This window comes from Salmo salar, chromosome ssa20, assembly GCF_905237065.1.
Source record: "Salmo salar chromosome ssa20, Ssal_v3.1, whole genome shotgun sequence".
Lineage (NCBI taxonomy): Eukaryota > Metazoa > Chordata > Actinopteri > Salmoniformes > Salmonidae > Salmo > Salmo salar.
The window spans coordinates 89,931,866-89,959,102 of record NC_059461.1 but is presented as its reverse complement, the minus strand read 5'-3'; the positions used below and the strand labels follow the sequence as shown (position 1 = coordinate 89,959,102).

Below are 27,237 nucleotides of genomic sequence, written 5' to 3'. Positions count from 1 at the left end.
TTTGCATCCTGTAGCACAAACTCCAAAAAGTTCTGGGACATGGAGAACCCACTGCACTCAGGCTAGGAAACACTGTCACCACCAATAAATCCACGATAATCGAGAATTTCAATAAGCATTTTTCTACGGCTGGCCATGCTTTCCACCTGGCTACCCCGACCCCAGTTAACAGCTCTGCACCCCCCATAGCAACTTTCCCAAGCCCCCCCCCTATTTCTCCTTCACCCAAATCCAGTCAACTGATGTTCTGAAAGAGCTGCAAAATCTGGACCCCTACAAATCAGCTGGGCTAGATAATCTGGACCCTCTCTTCCTAAAATTATCCTAAACAATATCATAACCGCCATCAATAAAAGACAATACTGTGCAGCCATATTCATCGACCTGGCCAAGGCTTTCGACTCTGTCAATCACCGCATTCTTATCGGCACTCAACAGCCTTGGTTTCTCAAATGACTGCCTCACCTGGTTCACCAACTACTTCTCAGACAGAGTTCAGTGTGTCAAATCGGAGGGCCTGTTGTCCGGACCTCTGGCAGTCTCTATGGGGGTGCCACAGGGTTTAATTCTCGGGCCGACTCTTTTCTCTGTATACATCAATTATGTCGCTCTTGCTGCTGGTGATTCTCTGATCCACCTCTACGCAGACGACACCATTTTGTATACTTCTGCCCCCCTTCTGGCCCTCCAGATGAGCTTCAATGCCATACAACACTCCTTCCGTGGTCTTCAACTGCTCTTAAATGCAAGTAAAACTAAATGCATGCTCTTCAACCGATCGCTGCCTGCACCTGCTCGCCCGTCCAGCATCACTACTCTGGACGGTTCTGACTTAGAATATGTGGACAACTACAAATACCTAGGTGTCTGGTTAGACTGTAAACTCTCCTTCCAGACTCACATCAAACATCTCCAATCCAAATCCAAATCTAGAATTGGCTTCCTATTTCGCAACAAAGCCTCTTTCACTCATGCTGCCAAACATACCCTCGTAAAACTGACCATCCTACCGATCCTCGAATTCGGCGATGTCATTTACAAAATAGCCTCCGATACCCTACTCAATAAATTGGATGCAGTCTATCACAGTGCCATCCTTTTTTGTAACCAAAGCTCCATATACTACCCACCACTGCGACCTGTATGCTCTCGTTGGCTGGCCCTTGCTTCTTACTCGTCGCCAAACCCATCGGCTCCAGGTCATCTACAAGACCGTGCTAGGTAAAGTTCCCCCTTATCTCAGCTCGCTGGTCACCATAGCAGCACCCAACTGTAGCACGCGCTCCAGCAGGTATATCTCTCTGGTCACCCCCAAAGCCAATTCCTCCTTTGGCCACCTCTCCTTCCAGTTCTTTGCTGCCAATGATTGGAACGAACTACAAAAATCTCTAAAAATGGAAACACTTATCTCCCTCACTAGCTTTAAGCACCAGCTGTCAGAGCAGCTCACAGATTACTGCACCTGTACATAGCCCATCTATAATTTAGCCCAAACAACTACCTCTTCCCTTACTGTATTTATTTATTTTGCTCCTTTGCACCCCATTATTTCTATTTCTGCTTTGCACTTTCTTCCATTGCAAATCTACCATTCCAGTGTTTTACTTGCTGTATTGTATTTACTTCGCCACCATGGCCTTTTTTGCCTTTACCTCCCTTATCTCACCTCATTTGCTCACTTTGTATATAGACTTATTTTTCTACTATATTATTGACTGTATGTTTGTTTTACTCCATGTGTAACTCTTTGTTGTTGTATGTGTCGAACTGCTTTTCTTTATCTTGGCCAGGTCGCAATTGTAAATGAGAACTTGTTCTCAACTTGCCTACCTGGTTAAATAAGGTGAAATAAATAAATAAAATATGTAAACATAATGCTAATTTTCAAATAATCAACTTGGTTGGGTTCAATCGAGTGACTGATTGATTGTACATGGGAGGAATTCTCACTATCGCTGTATAAGCAATTTGGCAGTACGCCCAGAACATTGCTCTGGGAGCCAAAATTAGTATCTCAGTTTCAAGGTCTCAGCTTTGAGAGAAGAAGCCTTGTGAGCTATCGGTCAGTCACACGCAGAAACGTTAATAATAAATAATGTAAATCATGCCTATATAACTTGTCTGTGTAGCTGTACATAAGAGAACAGAAGGGACCGCCCGGGAGAGCTTCTGACCGACTTGTACTGGGTGTGCAGTGTTTGTTGTAACCACTCCAGTTAACTGATAGTAAAAAGTGATTCATTTAATACTGACTTCAGGTTTCGCTGGTGTTGAATTTCCACCACATAAATATTTTAACCAATATTACCGCACTACACACCTCCATGTAGTGTACTGCTGACAGGTAACACCTCTTCAGTCATTGTCAACCACAAGCAAGGCATGATTTCCTCCATTGTGAAAAACAATTAAGAACTTAATGACACACACACACACTCCACACCTTGGTAGGATCTGGTCTTAACTCCATTCTCTATAGACCACCAGTGATTAATTAAGATGAAGGCAGTGAGATGTGAAAGAATGGATGAAGGAGTGTGAAAAGAGGGAAAGAGGCATGAAGGGAGGTGAGAACAAATAGATTGAAGGATCAAGTGAGCAGGGAAAATAATTGATTGGATTTATATAGCACTTTTCTACCAACTGAGGTACTTTTACATAGTAGGGGGAAACTCACCTCATCCACCACCAATGTGTGGCACGCCGACCATTTTGTGCCAGAACGCTCACCACTCATCAGCAATCAGGTGGAGAGTGATATATGCCAATTAGGAGGATGATTTGGTGACCATGGTGGAATGGGGCCAGGTTGGAAATTTAGCCACGACACCAGGTTTAACACCCCTACTCTTACGAAAAGTGCCATGGCATTTTTTAATGACCACAGAGAGTCAGGATACCAGTTTAATATCCCATCCGAAAGATGGCACCCTATGCAGGGCAATGTCCCCAATCACTGCCCTGGGATCGCCTTAGACCAGAGGGAAGACTGCCCCCTACTGGACTTCCAACACCACCTCCAGCAGCATCTGGTCTCCCATCCAGAGAGCCCCCCAACCCCCCCCCCAGCAGTGGGGTGCAGGATGGTATGCTGCTGACATAAGGACAGAGGGAACGATCAAGTGAGGCGGGAAAGAGGAGGGAGTGAGGGATGAGGGGAGGTGGGTAAGAAAAGGGAGTGAGGGATGAGGGGAGGTGGGTAAGAGGAGGGAGTGAGGGATGGGGGGAGGTGGGTAAGAGGAAGGAGTGGGGGATGAGGGGAGGTGGGTAAGAAAAGGGAGTGAGGGATGAGGGGAGGTGGGTAAGAGGAGGGAGTGAGGGATGAGGGGAGGTGGGTAAGAGGAAGGAGTGAGGGATGAGGGGAGGTGGGAAAGAGGAGGGGGTGAGGTATGAGGGGAGTGAGGGATGAGGAGGGAGTGAGGGATGAGGGGAGGTCGGAAAGAGGAGGGAGTGAGGTATGAGGGGAGTGAGGGATGAGGAGGGAGTGAGTGAGGGATGTGGGGAGGTTGGAAAGAGGAGGGAGTGAGGGATAGAGGGAATACTCCTTTATAAAGTGGCTTGCCTCACTCACCTCTTTGAACATGTTCATGAATCGTGCTCCGAAGCGCCAGGGTTTGTGTCTGTGGCACTGCAGTGAGCTGACAGTGATCTGAGTGGAGAGCTGGGAGGCTGCTGCCACCATGTACACAGCATCATACATCAACGCTGCCTCAGTCTGGAAGAGATGTGTTAAAAAAAAAGTTGGCTTTAATTGATCTCAATAGTGTACGGCAGGGGTAGGCAACCCTGGTCCTGGAGGACCACAGGCACTTCATGTTTTTGATTTACTGTGCCTTCAGAAAGTATTCATACCCCTTGACTTATTCTACATTTTGTTGTGTTACAGCCTGAATTCAAAATGGATGAAATATAATGTTTTCTCACCCATCTACATACAATACCCCATAATGACAAAGTGAAAATATGTTTTTAGAATTTTTTTCTAATTGATTGAAAATGAAATACAGAAATATCTAATTTACATAATTATTCACACCCCTGAGTCAATACATGTTAGAATCACCTTTGGCAGCGATTACAGCTGTGAGTCTTTCTGGGTAAGTCTCTAAGAGCTTTGCACACCTGGATTGTAAAATATTTGCATATTATTCTTTAAAAAATTTAAAAAAAATTAAGCTCCGTCAATTAAGCTCCGTTAATTAAGCTCCGTCAAGTTTTTTGTTAATCATTACTAGACAGCCATTTTCAAGTCTTGCCATAGATTTTCAAGTAGATTTAAGTGAAAACTGTAACTCGGCCACTCAGGAACATTCACTGTCATCTTGGTAATCTACTAAAAGGTGAATTAATCTCCCAGAGTCTGGTGGAAAGCAGCCTGAACCAGATTTTCCTCTAGGATTTTGCCATTCTGTTTCTTTATTATCCTGAAAACTCCCCAGTCTTTAACGATTACAAGCATAACCATAACATGATGCAACCACCACCATGCTTGAAAATATGAAGAGTGGTACTCTGTGTTGTGTTGTGTTGAATTTGCCCCAAACATAATGCTTTGTATTCAGGACATAAAGTTCATTTCTTTGCCACATTTGTTGCAGTTTTACTTTAGTGCCTTACTGCAAATAGGATCCATGTTTTGTGCCCTCCCTGGTCTCTGTGGTTTAATTTTGTGTTTGAAATACACTGCTTGACTACCTTACAGTTAATTATATGTGTGCGGTACAGAAATTAGGTAGTCATTCAAAAATCATGTTAAACACTATTACTGCACACAGAGTGAGTCCATGCAATTTATTATGTGACTTGTTAAGCACATTTTTACTCCTGAACTTATATAGGTTTGCCATAACAAAAGGGTTGAATACTTATTTAGTCAAGACATTTCAGCTTTTCATGTTATACAATTCCACTTTGACATTATGAGGTATTGTGGGGTATTGTGTGTAGGCCAGTGACACAAAATCTTAATTGAATCCATTTTAAATTCAGGCTGTAACACAACAAAATGTGGGAAAAGTCAAGGGTTGTGAATAGTTTCTGAAGACCCTGTAACCAACCTGGAAAACCAGGTGTGTTGAATTTAGTCAATCACTGAACTAATCAATTAGCTCAGTTGTTCTGGTGCGGTGCCAAGTTGGGACACAATCCTGCAGGAACAGGGTTGCCTACCCCGATTCTACGGAGTCATCATTGTCTCTTTTTCCTCACCTCGACTGATTTGAAAGCACTGGATAGGAGGACTAGGTGGGTTAGAAGGGCTAGGAGGGTTAGGAGGATTAGGAGGGTTAGAAGGGCTAGGAGGGTTAGGAGGGTTAGGAGGGTTAGGAGGACTAGCAGGGTTAGGAGAGTTAGGAGGGTTAGGAGGACTAGCAGGGATATGAGGATTAGGAGAGTTAGGAGGGTTAGGAGGACTAGGAGGGTTAGGAGAACAAGGAGGGTTAGGAGGACTAGGAGGACTAGGAGGGATAGGAGGGTTAGGGGGATTAGGAGGGTTAGGAGGATTAGGAGGGTTAGGAGGACTAGGAGGGTTAGGAGAGTTAGGAGGGTTAGGAGCACTAGGAGGGTTAGGGGGATTAGGAGAATTAGGAGGGTTAGGACGGTTGGGAGGACAAGGAGGGTTAGGAGGACTAGAAAGGATAGGAGGACTAGGAGGGTTAGGAGGACTAGGAGGGTTAGGAGGACTAGGAGGGTTATGAGGATTAGGAGAATTAGGAGGGTTAGGAGGACTAGCAGGGATAGGAGGATTAGGAGAATTAGGAGGGTTAGGGGGACTAGGAGGGTTAGGAGAACAAGGAGGGTTAGGAGGACTAGGAGGACTAGGAGGGATAGGAGGACTAGGAGGGTTAGGAGGACTAGGAGGGTTAGGAGAGTTAGGAGGGTTAGGAGGACTAGGAGGGTTAGGGGGATTAGGAGAATTAGGAGGGTTAGGACGGTTGGGAGGACAAGGAGGGTTAGGAGGACTAGAAAGGATAGGAGGACTAGGAGGGTTATGAGGACTAGGAGGACTAGGAGGGTTAGGAGGACTAGGAGGGTTAGGAGGACTAGGAGGACTAGGAGGGATAGGAGGACTAGGAGGGTTAGGAGGACTAGGAGGACAAGGAGGGATAGGAGAACTTTGAGGGTTAGGAGGATTAGGAGGGATAGGAGGACTTGGAGGGTTAGGAGAACAAGGAGGGTTAGGAGGACTAGGAGGACTAGGAGGGATAGGAGGACTAGGAGGGTTAGGAGGACTAGGAGGGTTAGGAGGACTAGGAGGACTAGGAGGGTTAGGAGGACTAGGAGGGTTATGAGAATTAGGAAAATTAGGAGGGTTAGGAGGACTAGCAGGGATAGGAGGATTAGGAGAATTAGGAGGGTTAGGAGGACTAGCAGGGATAGGAGGATTAGGAGAATTAGGAGGGTTAGGAGGACTAGCAGGGATAGGAGGGTTAGGAGGACTAGGAGGGTTAGGAGGACTAGGAGAACTAGGAGGGTTAGGAGGACTAGGAGAATTATGAGGATTAGGAGAATTAGGAGGGTTAGGAGGGATAGGAGGATTAGGAGAATTAGGAGGACTATGAGGGTTAGGAGGACTAGAAGGGATAGGAGGACTTGGAGGGTTAGGAGGATTAAGAGGGATAGGAGGACAAGGAGGGTTAGGAGGACTAGGAGGGATAGGAGGGATAGGAGGACTAGGAGGGATAGTAGGACTAGGAGGGTTAGGAGGACTAGGAGGGATAGGAGGACTAGGAGGGATAGGAGGGCGCACGCGACGCGAGCGGTGTAGTCAGCCTGTCTGTGTCGCATGCACGAGCGTTGCAAAATAAATTTAGAAATCTATGTTATTCAATTATTGCACCCACACTGCTAGCGCGCCAACGAGCACCTGCGTTGCCAAGGGCTAAAATAGAAATCAGTTCTATTTCTGACAAGATCGCGCTGCAAGTCCTGCCTCTCCCATCTCCTCATTGGTTTATAGAAGCAGGTACCCACGTGCCATCTCCTCATTGGTTATACCCACGTGGGTGACTGAAAGACGAACGAGGTCAGTGGCGGTAATGCACCTAATTTATGAAAGTTGCCAATCGCAATATAAAGTCAAGAGAAGAAAAAGCCTGGAAGGAAGAGAGATGACTTGAAACGATTCGGTTGACCGTTTTATGTGTGGATTAATTGGCGGAGTAGAGGACCTTGTGCATTTCAGGTAAAATAACAACTCAATGTTTATATCCCAGGAGAAAATATCTAGCAACAGCAAGCTAGCAAAATAGGACAAATTAGCTAGCAAGTGCAAGCTAACTAGCTAAAGTACCATAAATGTTTAATGCTTTTCGACCTGTCCCCAAATTAATATAATTGGTTCAGAGTTTGTTTTGGTATTTTAACTTGCGTGTTGTGATCGTGTTTGGTGTGGGGGGACAAAATAGATTTATGCACGATGGCGCACGATGGCGCACGATGGCGCACGCACGCAGCCGGTTTGGGTTCCATGTAAGAATATGTGGACAACTACAAATACCAAGGTGTCTGGTTAGACTGTAAACTCTCCTTCCAGACTCACATCAAACATCTCCAATCCAAAATTACATCTAGAATTGGCTTCCTATTTCGCAACAAAGCCTCCTTCGCTCATGCTGCCAAACATACCCTCGTAAAACTGACTATCCTACCGATCCTTGACTTCAGCGATGTCATTTACAAAATAGCCTCCAACACTCTACTCAGGAAACTGGATGCAGTCTATCACAGTGCCATCCGTTTTGTCACCAAAGCCCCATATACTACCCACCACTGCAACCTGTATGATCTCGTTGGCTGGCCCTCGCTTCATATTCGTTGCCAAACCCACTGGCTCCAGGTCATCTATAAGTCTTTGCTAGGTAAAGCCCCGCCTTATCTCAGCTCACTGGTCACCATAGCAGCACCCACCTGTAGCACGCGCTCCAGCAGGTATATTTCACTGGTCACCCCCAAAGCCAATTCCGCCTTTGGCCGCTTTTCCTTCCAGTTCTCTGCTGCCAATGACTGGAACGAATTGCAAAACTCACTGAAGCTGGAGACTCATATCTCCCTCACTAACTTTCAGTTGTCAGAGCAGCTTACAGATCATTGCACCTGTACATAGCCCATCTGTAAATAGCCCATCCAACTACCTCATCCCCATATTGTAAATTTTTTTTTGCTTCTTTGCACCCCAGTATCTCTACTTGCACATTCATCTTCTGCACATCTATCATTCTAATGTTTAATTGCTAAACTGTAATTATTTCGCCACTATGGCATATTTATTGCCATGCCTCCTTAATCTTACCTCATGTGCACACACTGTATATAGACTTTTCTATTGTGTTATTGACTGTACGTTTTGTTTATTCCATGTGTAACTCTGTATTGTTGTTTGTGTCGCACAGCTTTGCTTTTTCTTGGCCAGGTCGCAGTTGTAAATGAGAACTTGTTCTCAACTGGCCTACCTGGTTAAATAAAGGTGAAATCAATAAAATAAAAAATGAGTTCGGATTGGTCTGCCGTGTAGCACACTGCTGTCTATAACATGAGCTGGTCATGAGTATGTGTAGGTAATCCTTTCTAACACTGCTTTTTTGAAAGATATCATTTAGTAGAACTGCATAATTGTTGTACTCCACTTTCTGGAGGACCGAGTTTTGAAATCAGTTGAATTAGAGTTTTATTGCAAATATGCAGACGGACTCGGAAAGAGAACACACAGAAGGCTGTTGTATAAAACACCTGTCTCTAGATTACGTCTTCAAACTAAGGGCACCCATGGCATCCGTGACAGAGAGGGAGGAGCATCCATCCATGTATACGGGTAAGATATTCTAGCTAGCTACATTTTCAGATATTAGAAGTTCCTAAGTTTGTCAGAAAGGCATTTTCATTTCACGTTAAAGTGTACTGTTAGCTAGTTAGCTAACGGTAGCTGGCTGTTTAGCTAGCTAACATTACGTGTATGATCTGTGTAGTAATATTATTTGTATCTCAGAGGTATTTGCATTGCTAGCTATAGCCTAATGTTAGCTAGCTAACATTGAACCTGGTTGAATAGCAACCTGCAGATAGGTAGTAATGTTATGAGTTGGGATTATGGTTCATTGTTTAGCTAGCCAGCTAGCTCCATGTCTAAACAAAAGACTCCACTATGCAAGTAACTATTTCAAAAGAATGGTTATGATGTCACTGCGACAAATGTCGATAGAGGTAGCTGGTAAATTCGCTCTGGCTATCTACTCCAATTTCAGAGCACTCTCGTCTGAGTGTGCCAGAGCACAGAATAACTGACAAATTTACGAATGCTCAACACCCGTTGAATATGGCCGGTGTCAGTAAACGTTGGCAAAAAATAGTAATTCAATTATTGCTGGCAACACAGTTGCAGTCACCAACGCCCTGGATAACATGAAAACAGCGTAACCAGCTCTGCTAGGGTGAGTAAAATGGTCAGAGTGGGGTGTTCTCTCATTTGTGTCTGGAAGTAGCTAGCAACCTAGCCAACGTTAGCCAGTTAGCTTGGGTGCATGACTGCTGTTGTTCGGTCAGAACGCTCAGATCAACCCTACTCCTCGGCCAGAGCGTCCAGAGTGCGCTCTGAACGCTCCGAGAGCGAAACACTCAGAATTTACGAACAGACAATCTGACAACGCTCTGAGTTTACGAACGCCCAGAGCACACTGGCACTCCAGAATAAATTTACGAACACGCACGTATTATAAACCAGCCTTTAATCTTGAACTCTTTGGTTGTTTAGTACATGGCCTCACATGTGAATCCTTAAAGAGATGGGTGGGGCTAAAGCTTAAGAGGGTGTGAACGATGTTGAATGGGCGTAAACAAAGAAGAGCTCTCCAGTAGGTACCAAAACATTCAAGGTGCATTTTCTCAAAAGTGAGGTTACACGTTTATCAACTTTCAAAGCAAAATTACTTTCCAATTGTTCCTCAACTGCAGTGTATGATATACCATTTTCTAGCTCTGAGTCTCTACTTTTATCCAATGTAAAAATCACAATTTCTAATTTTCCTACATAAGCCCGAATCAAGCCGATCGGTCACATATTAAATTAAATACTTCTTGACAAAATGCCATAATTGGGTGACATAAACCTTTGTCAACATTTGGCCAACGTACCGTCATCATGCCATCCAGCATGCCCGTCTCTGGTTTGGGCGGGGCCTGCTGGCGCTCCATGGACCACTTGTCCACCACGGAGGCAACCTGGGGGTTGTCTATGTTGAGGAGGCGGAACCCGGTCATGTTCACACCGCTGTACCGGTACGGCTCCAGGTCCAGAGCAAATAGGTCCTGAGGAAGGAGAAAACACCTGGAGTTAGTAACAAACAGGTCCTGAGGAAGGAGAAAACACCTGGAGTTAGTAACAAACAGGTCCTGAGAGAAAACACCTGGAGTTAGTAACAAACAGGTCCTGAGAGAAAACACCTGGAGTTAGTAACAAACAGGTCCTGAGAGAAAACACCTGGAGTTAGTAACAAACAGGTCCTGAGGAAGGAGAAAACACCTGGAGTTAGTAACAAACAGGTCCTGAGAGAAAACACCTGGAGTTAGTAACAAACAGGTCCTGAGAGAAAACACCTGGAGTTAGTAACAAACAGGTCCTGAGGAAGGAGAAAACACCTGGAGTTAGTAACAAACAGGTCCTGAGGAAGGACAAACACCTGGAGTTAGTAACAAACAGGTCCTGAGGAAGGAGAAAACACCTGGAGTTAGTAACAAACAGGTCCTGAGGAAGGAGAAACACCTGGAGTTAGTAACAAACAGGTCCTGAGGAAGGAGGAAACACCTGGAGTTAGTAACAAACAGGTCCTGAGAGAAAACACCTGGAGTTAGTAACAAACAGGTCCTGAGAGAAAACACCTGGAGTTAGTAACAAACAGGTCCTGAAGAAGGAGAAAACACCTGGAGTTAGTAACAAACAGGTCCTGAGGAAGGAGAAAACACCTGGAGTTAGTAACAAACAGGTCCTGAGAGAAAACACCTGGAGTTAGTAACAAACAGGTCCTGAGGAAGGAGAAAACACCTGGAGTTAGTAACAAACAGGTCCTGAGGAAGGAGAAACACCTGGAGTTAGTAACAAACAGGTCCTGAGAGAAAACACCTGGAGTTAGTAACAAACAGGTCCTGAGAGAAAACACCTGGAGTTAGTAACAAACAGGTCCTGAGAGAAAACACCTGGAGTTAGAAACAAACAGGTCCTGAGGAAGGAGAAAACACCTGGAGTTAGTAACAAACAGGTCCTGAGAGGAAACACCTGGAGTTAGTAACAAACAGGTCCTGAGGAAGGAGAAAACACCTGGAGTTAGTAACAAACAGGTCCTGAGGAAGGAGAAAACACCTGGAGTTAGTAACAAACAGGTCCTGAGGAAGGAGAAAACACCTGGAGTTAGTAACAAACAGGTCCTGAGGAAGGAGAAAACACCTGGAGTTAGTAACAAACAGGTCCTGAGAGAAAACACCTGGAGTTAGTAACAAACAGGTCCTGAGGAAGGAGAAAACACCTGGAGTTGGTAACAAACAGGTCCTGAGGAAGGAGAAACACCTGGAGTTAGTAACAAACAGGTCCTGAGGAAGGAGAAAACACCTGGAGTTAGTAACAAACAGGTCCTGAGAGAAAACACCTGGAGTTAGTAACAAACAGGTCCTGAGAGGAAACACCTGGAGTTAGTAACAAACAGGTCCTGAGGAAGGAGAAAACACCTGGAGTTAGTAACAAACAGGTCCTGAGGAAGGAGAAAACACCTGGAGTTAGTAACAAACAGGTCCTGAGAGAAAACACCTGGAGTTAGTAACAAACAGGTCCTGAGGAAGGAGAAAACACCTGGAGTTAGTAACAAACAGGTCCTGAGAGAAAACACCTGGAGTTAGTAACAAACAGGTCCTGAGAGAAAACACCTGGAGTTAGTAACAAACAGGTCCTGAGGAAGGAGAAAACACCTGGAGTTAGTAACAAACAGGTCCTGAGAGAAAACACCTGGAGTTAGTAACAAACAGGTCCTGAGAGAAAACACCTGGAGTTAGTAACAAACAGGTCCTGAGGAAGGAGAAAACACCTGGAGTTAGTAACAAACAGGTCCTGAGAGAAAACACCTGGAGTTAGTAACAAACAGGTCCTGAGGAAGGAGAAAACACCTGGAGTTAGTAACAAACAGGTCCTGAGGAAGGAGAAACACCTGGAGTTAGTAACAAACAGGTCCTGAGAGAAAACACCTGGAGTTAGTAACAAACAGGTCCTGAGAGAAAACACCTGGAGTTAGTAACAAACAGGTCCTGAGAGAAAACACCTGGAGTTAGTAACAAACAGGTCCTGAGGAAGGAGAAAACACCTGGAGTTAGTAACAAACAGGTCCTGAGGAAGGAGAAAACACCTGGAGTTAGTAACAAACAGGTCCTGAGAGAAAACACCTGGAGTTAGTAACAAACAGGTCCTGAGGAAGGAGAAACACCTGGAGTTAGTAACAAACAGGTCCTGAGGAGGAAGAAAACACCTGGAGTTAGTAACAAACAGGTCCTGAGGAAGGAGAAACACCTGGAGTTAGTAACAAACAGGTCCTGAGAGAAAACACCTGGAGTTAGTAACAAACAGGTCCTGAGGAAGGAGAAACACCTGGAGTTAGTAACAAACAGGTCCTGAGGAAGGAGAAACACCTGGAGTTAGTAACAAACAGGTCCTGAGGAAGGAGAAAACACCTGGAGTTAGTAACAAACAGGTCCTGAGAGAAAACACCTGGAGTTAGTAACAAACAGGTCCTGAGGAAGGAGAAACACCTGGAGTTAGTAACAAACAGGTCCTGAGAGAAAACACCTGGAGTTAGTAACAAACAGGTCCTGAGAGAAAACACCTGGAGTTAGTAACAAACAGGTCCTGAGGAGGAAGAAAACACCTGGAGTTAGTAACAAACAGGTCCTGAGAGAAAACACCTGGAGTTAGTAACAAACAGGTCCTGAGGAAGGAGAAAACACCTGGAGTTAGTAACAAACAGGTCCTGAGGAAGGAGAAAACACCTGGAGTTAGTAACAAACAGGTCCTGAGGAAGGAGAAAACACCTGGAGTTAGAAACAAACAGGTCCTGAGAGAAAACACCTGGAGTTAGTAACAAACAGGTCCTGAGGAAGGAGAAAACACCTGGAGTTAGTAACAAACAGGTCCTGAGGAAGGAGAAACACCTGGAGTTAGTAACAAACAGGTCCTGAGGAAGGAGGAAACACCTGGAGTTAGTAACAAACAGGTCCTGAGGAAGGAGAAAACACCTGGAGTTAGTAACAAACAGGTCCTGAGGAAGGAGAAACACCTGGAGTTAGTAACAAACAGGTCCTGAGAGAAAACACCTGGAGTTAGTAACAAACAGGTCCTGAGAGAAAACACCTGGAGTTAGTAACAAACAGGTCCTGAGGAAGGAGAAAACACCTGGAGTTAGTAACAAACAGGTCCTGAGGAAGGAGAAACACCTGGAGTTAGTAACAAACAGGTCCTGAGAGAAAACACCTGGAGTTAGTAACAAACAGGTCCTGAGAGGAAAAACCTGGAGTTAGTAACAAACAGGTCCTGAGGAAGGAGAAACACCTGGAGTTAGTAACAAACAGGTCCTGAGAGAAAACACCTGGAGTTAGTAACAAACAGGTCCTGAGGAAGGAGAAACACCTGGAGTTAGTAACAAACAGGTCCTGAGAGAAAACACCTGGAGTTAGAAACAAACAGGTCCTGAGAGAAAACACCTGGAGTTAGTAACAAACAGGTCCTGAGAGAAAACACCTGGAGTTAGTAACAAACAGGTCCTGAGAGAAAACACCTGGAGTTAGTAACAAACAGGTCCTGAGGAAGGAGAAACACCTGGAGTTAGTAACAAACAGGTCCTGAGAGAAAACACCTGGAGTTAGTAACAAACAGGTCCTGAGAGAAAACACCTGGAGTTAGTAACAAACAGGTCCTGAGGAGGAAGAAAACACCTGGAGTTAGTAACAAACAGGTCCTGAGAGAAAACACCTGGAGTTAGTAACAAACAGGTCCTGAGGAAGGAGAAAACACCTGGAGTTAGTAACAAACAGGTCCTGAGGAAGGAGAAAACACCTGGAGTTAGTAACAAACAGGTCCTGAGGAAGGAGAAAACACCTGGAGTTAGTAACAAACAGGTCCTGAGGAAGGAGAAAACACCTGGAGTTAGTAACAAACAGGTCCTGAGGAAGGAGAAACACCTGGAGTTAGTAACAAACAGGTCCTGAGAGAAAACACCTGGAGTTAGTAACAAACAGGTCCTGAGGAAGGAGAAAACACCTGGAGTTAGTAACAAACAGGTCCTGAGGAAGGAGAAAACACCTGGAGTTAGTAACAAACAGGTCCTGAGAGAAAACACCTGGAGTTAGTAACAAACAGGTCCTGAGAGAAAACACCTGGAGTTAGTAACAAACAGGTCCTGAGGAAGGAGAAAACACCTGGAGTTAGTAACAAACAGGTCCTGAGGAAGGAGAAACACCTGGAGTTAGTAACAAACAGGTCCTGAGGAAGGAGAAAACACCTGGAGTTAGTAACAAACAGGTCCTGAGGAAGGAGAAAACACCTGGAGTTAGTAACAAACAGGTCCTGAGGAAGGAGAAAACACCTGGAGTTAGTAACAAACAGGTCCTGAGGAAGGAGAAACACCTGGAGTTAGTAACAAACAGGTCCTGAGAGAAAACACCTGGAGTTAGTAACAAACAGGTCCTGAGGAAGGAGAAAACACCTGGAGTTAGTAACAAACAGGTCCTGAGGAAGGAGAAAACACCTGGAGTTAGTAACAAATAGGTCCTGAGGAAGGAGAAAACACCTGGAGTTAGTAACAAACAGGTCCTGAGAGAAAACACCTGGAGTTAGTAACAAACAGGTCCTGAGGAAGGAGAAAACACCTGGAGTTAGTAACAAACAGGTCCTGAGAGAAAACACCTGGAGTTAGTAACAAACAGGTCCTGAGGAAGGAGAAAACACCTGGAGTTAGTAACAAACAGGTCCTGAGAGAAAACACCTGGAGTTAGTAACAAACAGGTCCTGAGAGGAAACACCTGGAGTTAGTAACAAACAGGTCCTGAGAGAAAACACCTGGAGTTAGTAACAAACAGGTCCTGAGGAAGGAGAAAACACCTGGAGTTAGTAACAAACAGGTCCTGAGGAAGGAGAAAACACCTGGAGTTAGTAACAAACAGGTCCTGAGAGAAAACACCTGGAGTTAGTAACAAACAGGTCCTGAGAGAAAACACCTGGAGTTAGTAACAAACAGGTCCTGAGGAAGGAGAAAACACCTGGAGTTAGTAACAAACAGGTCCTGAGGAAGGCGAAAACACCTGGAGTTAGTAACAAACAGGTCCTGAGAGAAAACACCTGGAGTTAGTAACAAACAGGTCCTGAGGAAGGAGAAAACACCTGGAGTTAGTAACAAACAGGTCCTGAGGAAGGAGAAAACACCTGGAGTTAGTAACAAACAGGTCCTGAGAGAAAACACCTGGAGTTAGTAACAAACAGGTCCTGAGAGGAAACACCTGGAGTTAGTAACAAACAGGTCCTGAGGAAGGAGAAAACACCTGGAGTTAGTAACAAACAGGTCCTGAGGAGGAAGAAAACACCTGGAGTTAGTAACAAACAGGTCCAATGAAGGAGAAAACACCTGGAGTTAGTAACAAACAGGTCCTGAGGAGGAAGAAAACACCTGGAGTTAGTAACAAACAGGTCCTGAGGAAGGAGAAAACACCTGGAGTTAGTAACAAACAGGTCCTGAGGAAGGAGAAAACACCTGGAGTTAGTAACAAACAGGTCCTGAGGAAGGAGAAACACCTGGAGTTAGTAACAAACAGGTCCTGAGAGAAAACACCTGGAGTTAGTAACAAACAGGTCCTGAGGAGGAAGAAAACACCTGGAGTTTGTGTGGTCAGTCAATGGCACAAGGTCAAATAACGTGGTCAGGGTAAACTCCAGACTCTACCTATAACCCTCAAAACGATTGGCCTTTCAGCCCTCTCAATAACCATCAAAATGATTGACCTTTCGGCCCTATCAATAATCCTCAAAACGATTGGCCTTTCAGCCCTACCTATAACCCTCAAAACAATTGACCTTTCACCCCTACCTTTAATCCTCAAAACGATTGACCTTTCAAAGGATATACTCAGAGAAACTCAAAACGATGGGAGAAGAGTGTAATATGTAATCCCATGGCATTTGAGAAAAGTACACATATTACTATTCCATTAGATTTCAATACACCTGTTTGGTTTGAAATGTGTTCACCAGCAGTCTTTAAATTACCCTTATGGGCCGTGTCTGGATACCCGTACTTGAATTGTAGGCATTTTGGGTATATGAAAAAATAAAGTTTTATTTTATGTGACATTTCTAAAATGTTGTGTATGCTTTAAATGCCAGTATTTCCTACTCATTTAGGCTTTTCATCTATTGAGGAAGAGAATCGTATTTCCGAAACCCACGTGAGGGGGACGCGCTGTACCAAAATGAACCAATGGTAGGAATCAATGCAATTGCACATTTAGATGTGGTATTCTCAGTAGCAGGAGACTAGTACTCTGGTTATTTGTTACTTAACCGCATTCGTTTTGACCAAACAGTATGTTTCTAAATAGTGTGTATTTGGATTAATACGATCAGTACGCCGTGTGCCGTTTAGACATACGGTCTGAATCAGAGTAATAAAACTATGTTCTTACCAGAGTAGTGAAGAAGAAGTGGTAATACTCAGTCATCATCCCCATGGACATGATCTGTATAGGAGAGACAGAGAGGGTGAGTTCCAAAGGGCACCCTATTCCCTAAATAGTGCACTACTTTTGACCAGGACCCATAGAGCTTTGGTTTAAAAAGAAGTATACTATATAGGAAATAGGGTTCCATTTGGGACAGAAGAGATAGACAGAGCTCAGCTCACACACCACTAGTGTTCTGCCCAAGCCAGCACAAATCACATTTACTAGCTTAAACTCCATCCATCCATAACTATAGCCATACCCCTGGGCCCACTGCAAATTACACACTTCCCCCGTTTCTAGCAGGGGCTCATTTTGTTTGGTATGCTCGCTGTGCATTTAGGTGACTGTATGAGTAATAAATGTCTCAATTGGTACACATTCGTGTGGCGTTTCCATTCATCTGTTTCACAGCTACTGGTTTTAAATGTGTGTGTCTGAATAGAAACAAGCTCGATTTGGCATTGGAAATGAACATACTGTAGAATTTCTGCAGGGGATAGAAAATCGACTAATCTGTCTGGCCACAAAATCCAAACTGGAATTGTGTATAAGAGGAAAGGAGATGAAAGGAGAGGAAGGGAGAGGAAAGGACAGGACAGGACAGGTCAGGACAGGAGAGGAGAGGAGAGGAGAGGAGAGGAGAGGAGAGGAGAGGAGAGGAGAGGAGAGGAGAGGAGAGGAGAGGAGAGGAGAGGAGAGGAGAGGAGAGGAGAGGAGAAGAGAGGAGAGGAGAGGAGAGGAGAAGAGAGGAGAGGAGAGGAGAGGAGACAAAAAGAGAGGAAGGGAGAGGAAAGGACTGGAGAGGAGCGGAAAGGAAAGGAAAGGAAAAGAGAGGAAAGGAGAGGAAATGAGAGGAGAGGAAAGGAGAAGAGAGGAGAGGAAAAAAGAGGAGAGGAAAGGAGAAAAGAGAGGAAAGGAGAGGAGAGGAAAGGAGAGGAAAGGAGAAGAAGGGTAAGCAGACATACTGACCTGTTTGAGTATATCTGCGGAGGTCTGGTAGGAACAGTCGAAGATGACATAGAACTCTCTCCCCTTCTTCATCTCCTTTAGTAACGGCCGGGCATCTTTACTCTCCGTCGGCAGCTGGCGAATCTTAATCTTGATGCTGTACCTGGACGGAGCTTTGATCAGCTCCTGAAGACGAATTAATCCTGGGACAGAGAAGGGAAGGAAATAAATACAGAAATATGTTATGAGTAAAGGGGCTTTGCAAACCGATCCTGGTTCAAAGCAGATTAAAGACACAGTCCGGGGATCTTAAGCACTTACAAATTCGCAACATATCATACGATTTGGATGACGTAGGTCAAAGCAGTAAATTCAATGTGACCCTTCAGATCAGACAACGTGTTTGAGAGGATGAGTAAAGGACGAAACCAAACTCCAGCAATAATATGATATGACTGGAGAGGAAATACATCTGGAGAGGAACTCAACTCAAGGCAGCCCCCGCCGCACCTCTCTGATTCAGAGGGGTTGGGTTAAATGCGGAAGACACATTTCAGTTGAATACATTCAGTTGGACAACTGACTAGGTATCCCCCCTTTCCTTCCCCCTTATTGATGTGACTTGTTAAATCCACTACAATCAGTGTAGATGAAGGGGAGGAGGCAGGTTAAAGAAGGATTTTTAAGCCTTGAGACATGGATTGTGTATGTGTGCCATTCAGAAGGTGAATGGGCAAGACAAAAGATTTAAGTTCCTTTGAACGGGGTATGGTAGTAGGTGCCAGGCGCACCGGTTTGAGTGTGTCAAGAACTGCAACGCTGCTGGGTTTTACACGCTTAACAGTTTTCCATGTGTATCAGGAATGGTCCACCACCCAAAGGACATTCAGCCAACTTGACACAACTGTGGGAAACATTGGAGTCAACATGTGTCAGCATCCCTGTGGAACACTTTAACACCTTGTAGAGTCCACGCCCCGACAAATTGAGGCTGTTCTGAGGGCAAAATGGGGTGCAACTCCATATTAGGAAGGTGTTCCTAATGTTTGTACACTCAGTGTATGTAGTGCACTTGTCACGACTTCCGTCGAAGTTGGTCCCTCTCCTTGTTCGGGCGGCGTTCGGCGGTCGACGTCACCGGTTTTCTAGCCGCCACCGATCCACTTTTCATTTTCCATTTGTTTTGTCTTCTTTGTACACACCTGGTTTCCGTTCCCATAAATATATGTTCCTTATTTAACCCTCTGTTTTCCCCATGGTTTTGTGCGTGTTTGTTCGTTGTAAGTTGGACTGTGTTTGTGAGCTTGGTTATTTTCCTTGGAATATTTGTTGTTTTGAGTAAAGTTCTGTGAATTACTCATCTCTGTGTCCTGCGCCTGACTCCGCCTTACCTGCTACACCTAGACGCCTGACAGCACTACTTTTGACCAGGACCCATTGAGCTCTGGTCAAAGTAGTGCACTATACATGTATATGGAATATGGTTACATTTGGGACACAGGCAATACATGATTATATTCAGAAAAGCCTCATAATATCTATGACCCTATTAGTAGTGGCCAGACTACATTATGATCCCACAACTCAGCACAACAATAACAATTATCCAGTAATATATTCACACTATAACTTCCTAAACTCAACAATAACAATTAACCAGTAATATATTCACACTATAACTTCATAATAACCATATCTAATTCGGTGCAATTTAACTGAAGCCTATTGGCCCTGGTCAAATGTAGTGTACTAAATAGGGAATGAGGTACCATTTGGGACGGAAAGGGAGTGTACTAAATAGGTAATAGTCAGGGGGCTACAGGAGGGGATAGAGGAATTGTTTAGAGTCGGAAGGTATAAGGATTGTTTAGGATGGTAGAGGGATTGTTTAGGATGGTAGAGGGATTGTTTAGGATGGTAGAGGGATTGTTTAGGATGGTAGAGGGATTGTTTAGGATGGTAGAGGGATTGTTTACAGTAGGATGGTAGAGGGATTGTTTACAGTAGGATGGTAGAGGGATTGTTTAGGATGGTAGAGGGATTGTTTAGGATGGTAGAGGGATTGTTTAGGATGGTAGAGGGATTGTTTAGAGTAGGACGGTAGAGGGATTGTTTAGGATGGTAGAGGGATTGTTTAGGATGGTAGAGGGATTGTTTAGAGTAGGACGGTAGAGGGATTGTTTAGGATGGTAGAGGGATTGTTTAGGATGATAGAGGGATTGTTTAGGATGGTAGAGGGATTGTTTAGAGTAGGACGGTAGAGGGATTGTTTAGGATGGTAGAGGGATTGTTTAGGATGGTAGAGGGATTGTTTAGAGTAGGATGGTAGAGGGATTGTTTAGGATGGTAGAGGGATTGTTTAGGATGGTAGAGGGATTGTTTAGGATGGTAGAGGGATTGTTTAGGATGGTAGAGGGATTGTTTAGAGTAGGACGGTAGAGGGATTGTTTAGGATGGTAGAGGGATTGTTTAGGATGGTAGAGGGATTGTTTAGAGTAGGATGGTAGAGGGATTGTTTAGAGTAGGATGGTAGAGGGATTGTTTAGAGTAGGATGGTAGAGGGATTGTTTAGGATGGTAGAGGGATTGTTTAGGATGGTAGAGTGATTGTTTAGGACGGTAGAGGGATTGTTTAGGATGGTAGATGGATTGTTTAGAGTAGGACGGTAGAGGGATTGTTTAGGATGGTAGAGGGATTGTTTAGGATGGTAGAGGGATTGTTTAGAGTAGGACGGTAGAGGGATTGTTTATGATGGTAGAGGGATTGTTTAGGATGGTAGAGGGATTGTTTAGAGTAGGATGGTAGAGGGATTGTTTAGAGTAGGATGGTAGAGGGATTGTTTAGAGTAGGATGGTAGAGGGATTGTTTAGAGTAGGATGGTAGAGGGATTGTTTAGGATGGTAGAGGGATTGTTTAGAGTAGGATGGTAGAGGAATTGTTTAGAGTAGGATGGTAGAGGGATTGTTTAGAGTAGGATGGTAGAGGGATTGTTTAGAGTAGGATGGTAGAGGGATTGTTTAGAGTAGGATGGTAGAGGAATTGTTTAGAGTAGGATGGTAGAGGGATTGTTTAGGATGGTAGAGGGATTGTTTACAGTAGGATGGTAGAGGGATTGTTTAGGATGGTAGAGGGATTGTTTAGAGCAGGTTGGTAGAGGGATTGTTTAGGATGGTAGAGGGATTGTTTAGGATGGTAGAGGGATTGTTTACAGTAGGATGGTAGAGGTATTGTTTACAGTAGGATGGTAGAGGGATTGTTTAGGATGGTAGAGGGATTGTTTAGGACGGTAGAGGGATTGTTTAGGATGGTAGAGGGATTGTTTAGGATGGTAGAGTGATTGTTTAGGATGGTAGAGGGATTGTTTAGGATGGTAGAGGGATTGTTTAGAGTAGGATGGTAGAGGGATTGTTTAGGATGGTAGAGGGATTGTTTAGGATGGTCGAGGAATTGTTCAGAGTAGGATGGTAGAGGGCAGTTTAATCAAGGTGGGATTGATTAAAAGTGCCTTCAGAAAGTATTTATACCCCTTTTTGTTGTGTTACAGCCTGAATTCAAAACGGATTTAAAAAAAAATCTCACTCATCTAAACGCATTATCATATACTGACAAAGTGAAAATAGATTTTTAGGGAGTGTTTGCACATTTATTTAAAATGAAATACAGAAATATTTAATTTACATAAGTATTTACACTCCTGAGTCAAACATGTTAGTTAGAATAACCTTTGGCAGCAATTACAGCTGTGAGTCTTTCTGGGTAAGTCTCCAAGAGCTTTGCACACCTGGACTGTACAATAAATGTTGCACATTATTATATTTAAAATTCTTCAAGCTCTGTCAAGTTAGTTGTTGATCATTGCTAGACTGCCATTGTCAAGTCATGCCATAGATATTCAGGCCAATTTAAGTCAAAAATGTAACTAGGCCACTCTGAAACATTCAATATAGTCTTGGTAATCAACTCCAGTGTATATTTGGCCTTGTGTTCTAGGTTATTGACCTGCTGAAAGGGGAATTTGTCTCCCAGTGCCTGTTGGAAAGCCTGTGCTTAGCTCTATCACTACCACTAAACTCTGCAACTGTTTTACAGTCACCATTGACCTCGTGGTGAAATCCCTAACTGGTTCCCTTCCTCTCCGGCAACTGAGTTAGGAAGTACGCCGGTATCTTCGTAGTGACTGGGTATTGATACACCATCCAAAGTGTAATTAATAACTTCACCCTGCTCAAAGGGATATTCAATGTTTGCTTTTTTTTATCCATCTACCAATAGGTGCCCTTCTTTGAGAGGCAATGGAAAACCTCTCTGGTATTTGTTCACTGCTTGACTGTGGGACCTTACATATAATTGTATGTGTGGGGTACAGCGATGAGGTAGTCATTCAAAAAAATTTTAAACACTTACTGCACATAGAGTCCATGCAGCTTATTATGTTATTATATTATGTGAAGCAAATTTTTACCCCAGAACTTATTTAGGCTTGCCGTAACAAAGGGGTTGAATACTGATTGACTCAAGACATTTCAGCTTTTAATTTAGAATTAATTTGTAAACATTTCGAAAAACATAAATCCACTTTGATATTATGGGGTATTGTGTGTAGGTCAGTGACGCAACATCAAAATCTCAATTTAATCATTTTTAAATTCAGGCATTAAGACAACTAAATATAGAAAAAGTCAAGGGGTGTGAATACTTTCTGATGCCACTGTATTGCCACATTGCAAGACAGCACAGCACAAACAGATCTGGGACCAGGCTAATAAACAGATCTGGGACCAGGCTAATAAACAGATCTGGGACCAGGCTAATAAACAGATATGGGACCAGGCTAATAAACAGATCTGGGACCAGGCTAATAAACAGATCTGGGACCAGGCAAATAAACAGATCTGGGACCAGGCTAATAAACAGATCTGGGACCAGGCTAATAAACAGATCTGGGACCAGGCTAATAAACAGATATGGGACCAGGCTAATAAACAGATCTGGGACCAGGCTAATAAACAGATCTGGGACCAGGCAAATAAACAGATATGGGACCAGGCTAATAAACAGATCTGGGACCAGGCTAATAAACAGATCTGGGACCAGGCTAATAAACAGATATGGGACCAGGCTAATAAACAGATCTGGGACCAGGCTAATAAACAGATCTGGGACCAGGCAAATAAACAGATATGGGATCAGGCTAATAAACAGATCTGGGAGCAGGCTAATAAGCAGATCTGGGACCAGGCTAATAAACAGATCTGGGACCAGGCTAATAAACAGATCTGGGATCAGGCTAATAAACAGATCTGGGATCAGGCTAATAAACAGATCTGGGACCAGGCTAATAAACAGATCTGGGACCAGGCTAATAAACAGATCTGGGACCAGGCTAATAAACAGTTCTGGGATCAGGCTAATAAACAGATCTGGGACCAGGCTAATAAACAGATCTGGGACCAGGCTAATAAACAGATCTGGGACCAGGCTAATAAACAGATATGGGACCAGGCTAATAAACAGATCTGGGATCAGGCTAATAAACAGATCTGGGACCAGGCTAATAAACAGATCTGGGACCAAGCTAATAAACAGATCTGGGACCAGGCTAATAAACAGATCTAGGACCAGGCTAATAAACAGAACTGGGACCAGGCTAACAAACAGATCTGGGACCAGGCTAATAAACAGGTCTACGACCAGGCTAATAAACAGATCTGGGACCAGGCTAATAAACAGATATGGGATCAGGCTAATAAACAGATCTGGGACCAGGCTAATAAACAGATATGGGACCAGGCTAATAAACAGATCTGGAACCAGGCTAATAAACAGATCTGGGACCAGGCTAATAAACAAACACTCTGAGTAACATTTTCATCTATATATAGGTATTTCAACAACTAGCCCTTCATAACACCATGCAGCATCACATCTAACACAAAGCAAAGAAGAGTCCTAGGCTGCATTCCAAACAGCACCCTATTTCCTTTGTACTGCACTACTTTTAACCAAAGCCCTATGGGCCCTGCTACTACTACTTCTCATTGTTGGCTGATGCAAGCAAGCAATTTTTCAATATTATTAGAGCCATTGCTGCTGATGCCTTTTACAAATAGAATAGCCACAAATCTACAGAACTATGTGATTAATAAGACCTATAGCATTTATTTTTACTAGCAAAGTTTGCTCTTCTCAATGTAGCATTGCTAGAGGAACCTGCCAAGGCTATCCTCTATCACCCTTAGCTTTTTGCTGTCCCCTTAGCCTACATCTAGGGCCCAGATGTTCCTGGTCCTTCCAGTGACATCCATCACATCCTGTCTCACTGTCCAGGTCAGATAATTGACCACATGTGTCTTCTTAATTGTCTGTTAAGATCAAACTGAAGTGAAGGGGAAATTCAGCTACTACTGAAGCATGTCTATCAACTTCAACTTTCACTGTCGTCCAAGAGTTGCTGAATTTCCTCTTCACTTCAAGTTTGCTCCTCAATTGTTGCACCTTTGGTCGGAGAATGAGGTAGTGGGAGTGCTCCCTTCCCTTTGTCTGTTTAGATCACTCACCAGTCGCGTCCTCGTAAACCACGGTGACTGTCTTCCACTTGTAGTACTGTACGATGTCCAGTATGGCTCTGCTGATGGAGGCATACTCTGGGTACAGGTTGATGTAGAAGCTGTCCTTGTTGTCCACAGAGGGGTGTTTCCACCGGGTCTGGATATGGGGTACCTTAGGAGGGACATAAATACAATGTTTATTTTTCATCAATGTGATAATATGTTAAGTGATGTCATGTTAAGTGATCATTTGTTATGTGAGGAACACAAATGCAATGTTTTTAGTTATTTTACTCGAGAAGCACATTAGAAATAAGCTGAAAGCTTTCATGTGTTATCCTCTGGGAATTCTTTGTACTTTTAAATGGTTTTCAACGATACAAATAGTTTTTACCCCAAAAATCAATTAGTCAGTTAATCAACCAATCAATTTTAAACAATATGATGTTATGTGATGGTATGTTAAGATACGGTGGTTCCTGCTTTAAAAGTAGCGTCATACTGCAGCACACCTTGCGTGCTGCTGCAGCATTCTGTGGCACGTTATCAATCTGTCAGCCATTTTTTCTGTTAATGCAAGTTAGTGCTAGTTTGACCACCAGAGGGCATCTTTGAGAAGCATTTGATAGTATTCCGTATTGGCATTAACAGAGAATTTAAAACCTTTTTAGTAATAACATAGTATATGGGATTGATTTTAAGAAATTTTACTTAATTAATCTGATTAATATTATGGTGTTGCTATTCAGAGAAAAACAAAAAACGAAACCCTCAGGGTTTCCGTTAGGATGGAATGGAAAATATGGCACTGTACAACGGGAGGAAGGAGTAGGCTGTCATTGTAAATAAGAATGTGTTCTTAACTGACTTGCCTACTTAAATAAAGGTTCAATTTTAAAAAACAACTGGCGGCAACCGCAGTGCAATCAATAGGAGGTGAACAGTGGCTGGTGCTGAAAATATAGCTAACTTGCTATGCAAGTGTTGCGCACCAACAGATGGAGAAAACCTACACCAGTCGAGCAATTCATTTCAACAATAATCTTCATGTTGACTGAATATAAGAAAGTGATGTCTGCTAAATAATCAAGTTAGGTTTCTCCAGAAATAAATAATTCTAAATAACAAACTGGCTTTATTTACAAATTAGTGAGAATGTCTTACCCCATGTTTAAGAATTGCCTATTTATCGCTCACTCTAGGTTAAATGAAAACTGAATCTCCAAAATATCATTACTTTTTAAACAATGTGATTATTATTATTAATTAATTTAGAATTGTATAAAAGCCCCTTAGATATTCTCAGATATTCTCTCAGATCCTAACGGAAAATGCACCTTAGATATTAATATAGAGTCCACCAATCCTCTTAATGTAATTACTGGTGGAGAGTCATGTCATTTAATTATTTTCTTCTTTTCGATATAAACTGTAGGCCTACCATAGGAGAAATGAGTCTCACTGGTGTTGAGTAATGTGCTGTTAAAAATGGTGTAGGTCTTATTTATTTAAAGAGCATATTGAAGTTAGAAGCAAAAGCCTACAACTATTTTAGCATCGTTTCACGCTGCTCTGAGGTAAGCATGGGGACTGGTCTTGATAAATCAATAAGATTTTTATTTTCATTTAATCGCCGTTTGAGTATTGGTTAGACAATAATTAGAATATTAGAGTGCAGAAATGATATGCTCTTAGTGTAACCTTTATTTAACTAGACAAGTTAGGACTAGGAATTTGTTCTTACTAGGCACTCCCAATCACGGTCGGATGTGATACAACCTGAATTCGAACCAGGGACTGTAATAAAGGCTCTTGCACTGAGATGACGCGAGCCATGACCAATATATATATATTTTCTCGAATCCCTCTGGAATTTTTATTTGCGCACACCTGGCCCCTATTTCCACTGATTGATTGTATTTATAAATATGTGCCCATTGGTTTCCATTGGGCGGTCGATTATTGTTACTACGTCCCTTGGTGCGTGTGAGTACCTGTGTAGTGTGTTTTAGCTTTCATGCCCTTGTGAATTGCGCAGATGATTACGGGTCTCGTCCCGTGTGTTAATCATTGTGCACATGTGTAAATTTATTTGAGGTATTCCTCGCTCTTTTGTTTGGGTTTCTACCCTGTGTTTTGTTACGTGTTTCTTTGGTCTTCGTCCCCGTGCCTTCACACGCCACGCCTTAAATTTGGTGAAATGAAAAATATATATTACGCATTCCTGCGCCTGCTGAAGTCAACTGGAGGTATACGTGTGGATGTATTTCAACGCCTACCTTGAAACTCAGTGCCTCTCTGCTTGACATCATGGGAAAATCCCCCCCAAAAATCTGCCAAGACCTCAGAAAATAAATTTTTGACCTCCACAAGTCTGGTTCATCCTTGGGAGCAATTTCCAAATTCCTGAAGGTACCATGTTCATCTGTACAAACAATAGTATGCAAGTATAAACACCATGGGACCACGCAGCCATCACACCGCTCAGGAAGGAGACGCGTTCTGTCTCCTAGAGATTAACGTACTTTGGTGCGAAAAATGCAAATCAATCCCAGATCAACAGCAAAGGACCTTGAGAAGATGCTGGAGGAAACAGGTACAAAAGTATCTATATCCACAGTAAAACAAGTCCTATATCGACATAACCGGAAAGGCCGCTCAGCAAGGAAGAAGCCACTGCTCCAAAACCGCAATAAAAAAGCCAGACTACGGTTTGCAACTTCACATGGGGACAAAGATCGTACTTTTTGGAGAAATGTCCTCTGGTCTGATGAAACAAAAATAGAACTGTTTGACCATAATGACCATCGTTATGTTAGAAGGAAAAAGGGGGAGGCTTGGAAGCCAAAGAACACCATCCCGAACAGTGAAGCACGGGGGTGGCAGCATCATGTTGTGGGGGTGCTTTGCTGCAGGAGGGACTGGTGCACTTCACAAAATAGATTGCATCATGAGGGAGGAAAATGATGTGGATATATTGAAGCAACAACTCAAGGCATCAGTCAGG

General features: G+C 43.4%; 1 protein-coding gene across 2 annotated transcripts in view; it reads right to left on the bottom strand.

The window, feature by feature from the left end:
• The window catches only part of LOC106581501 (glutamate receptor ionotropic, kainate 1), a 134,671-nt gene that overhangs the window by 51,331 nt on the left and 56,103 nt on the right, over positions 1 to 27,237 (bottom strand). For both annotated transcript variants that reach the window (XM_045704105.1, XM_045704106.1), the window contains exons 4-8: positions 24,240 to 24,402; positions 17,704 to 17,885; positions 16,696 to 16,749; positions 10,126 to 10,299; positions 3,572 to 3,715 (exon numbers count right to left, since the gene is read on the bottom strand). In XM_045704105.1, coding sequence (XP_045560061.1) covers positions 3,572 to 3,715; positions 10,126 to 10,299; positions 16,696 to 16,749; positions 17,704 to 17,885; positions 24,240 to 24,402 — 717 coding nt within the window. The remainder of the gene's footprint in view (positions 1 to 3,571; positions 3,716 to 10,125; positions 10,300 to 16,695; positions 16,750 to 17,703; positions 17,886 to 24,239; positions 24,403 to 27,237) is intronic.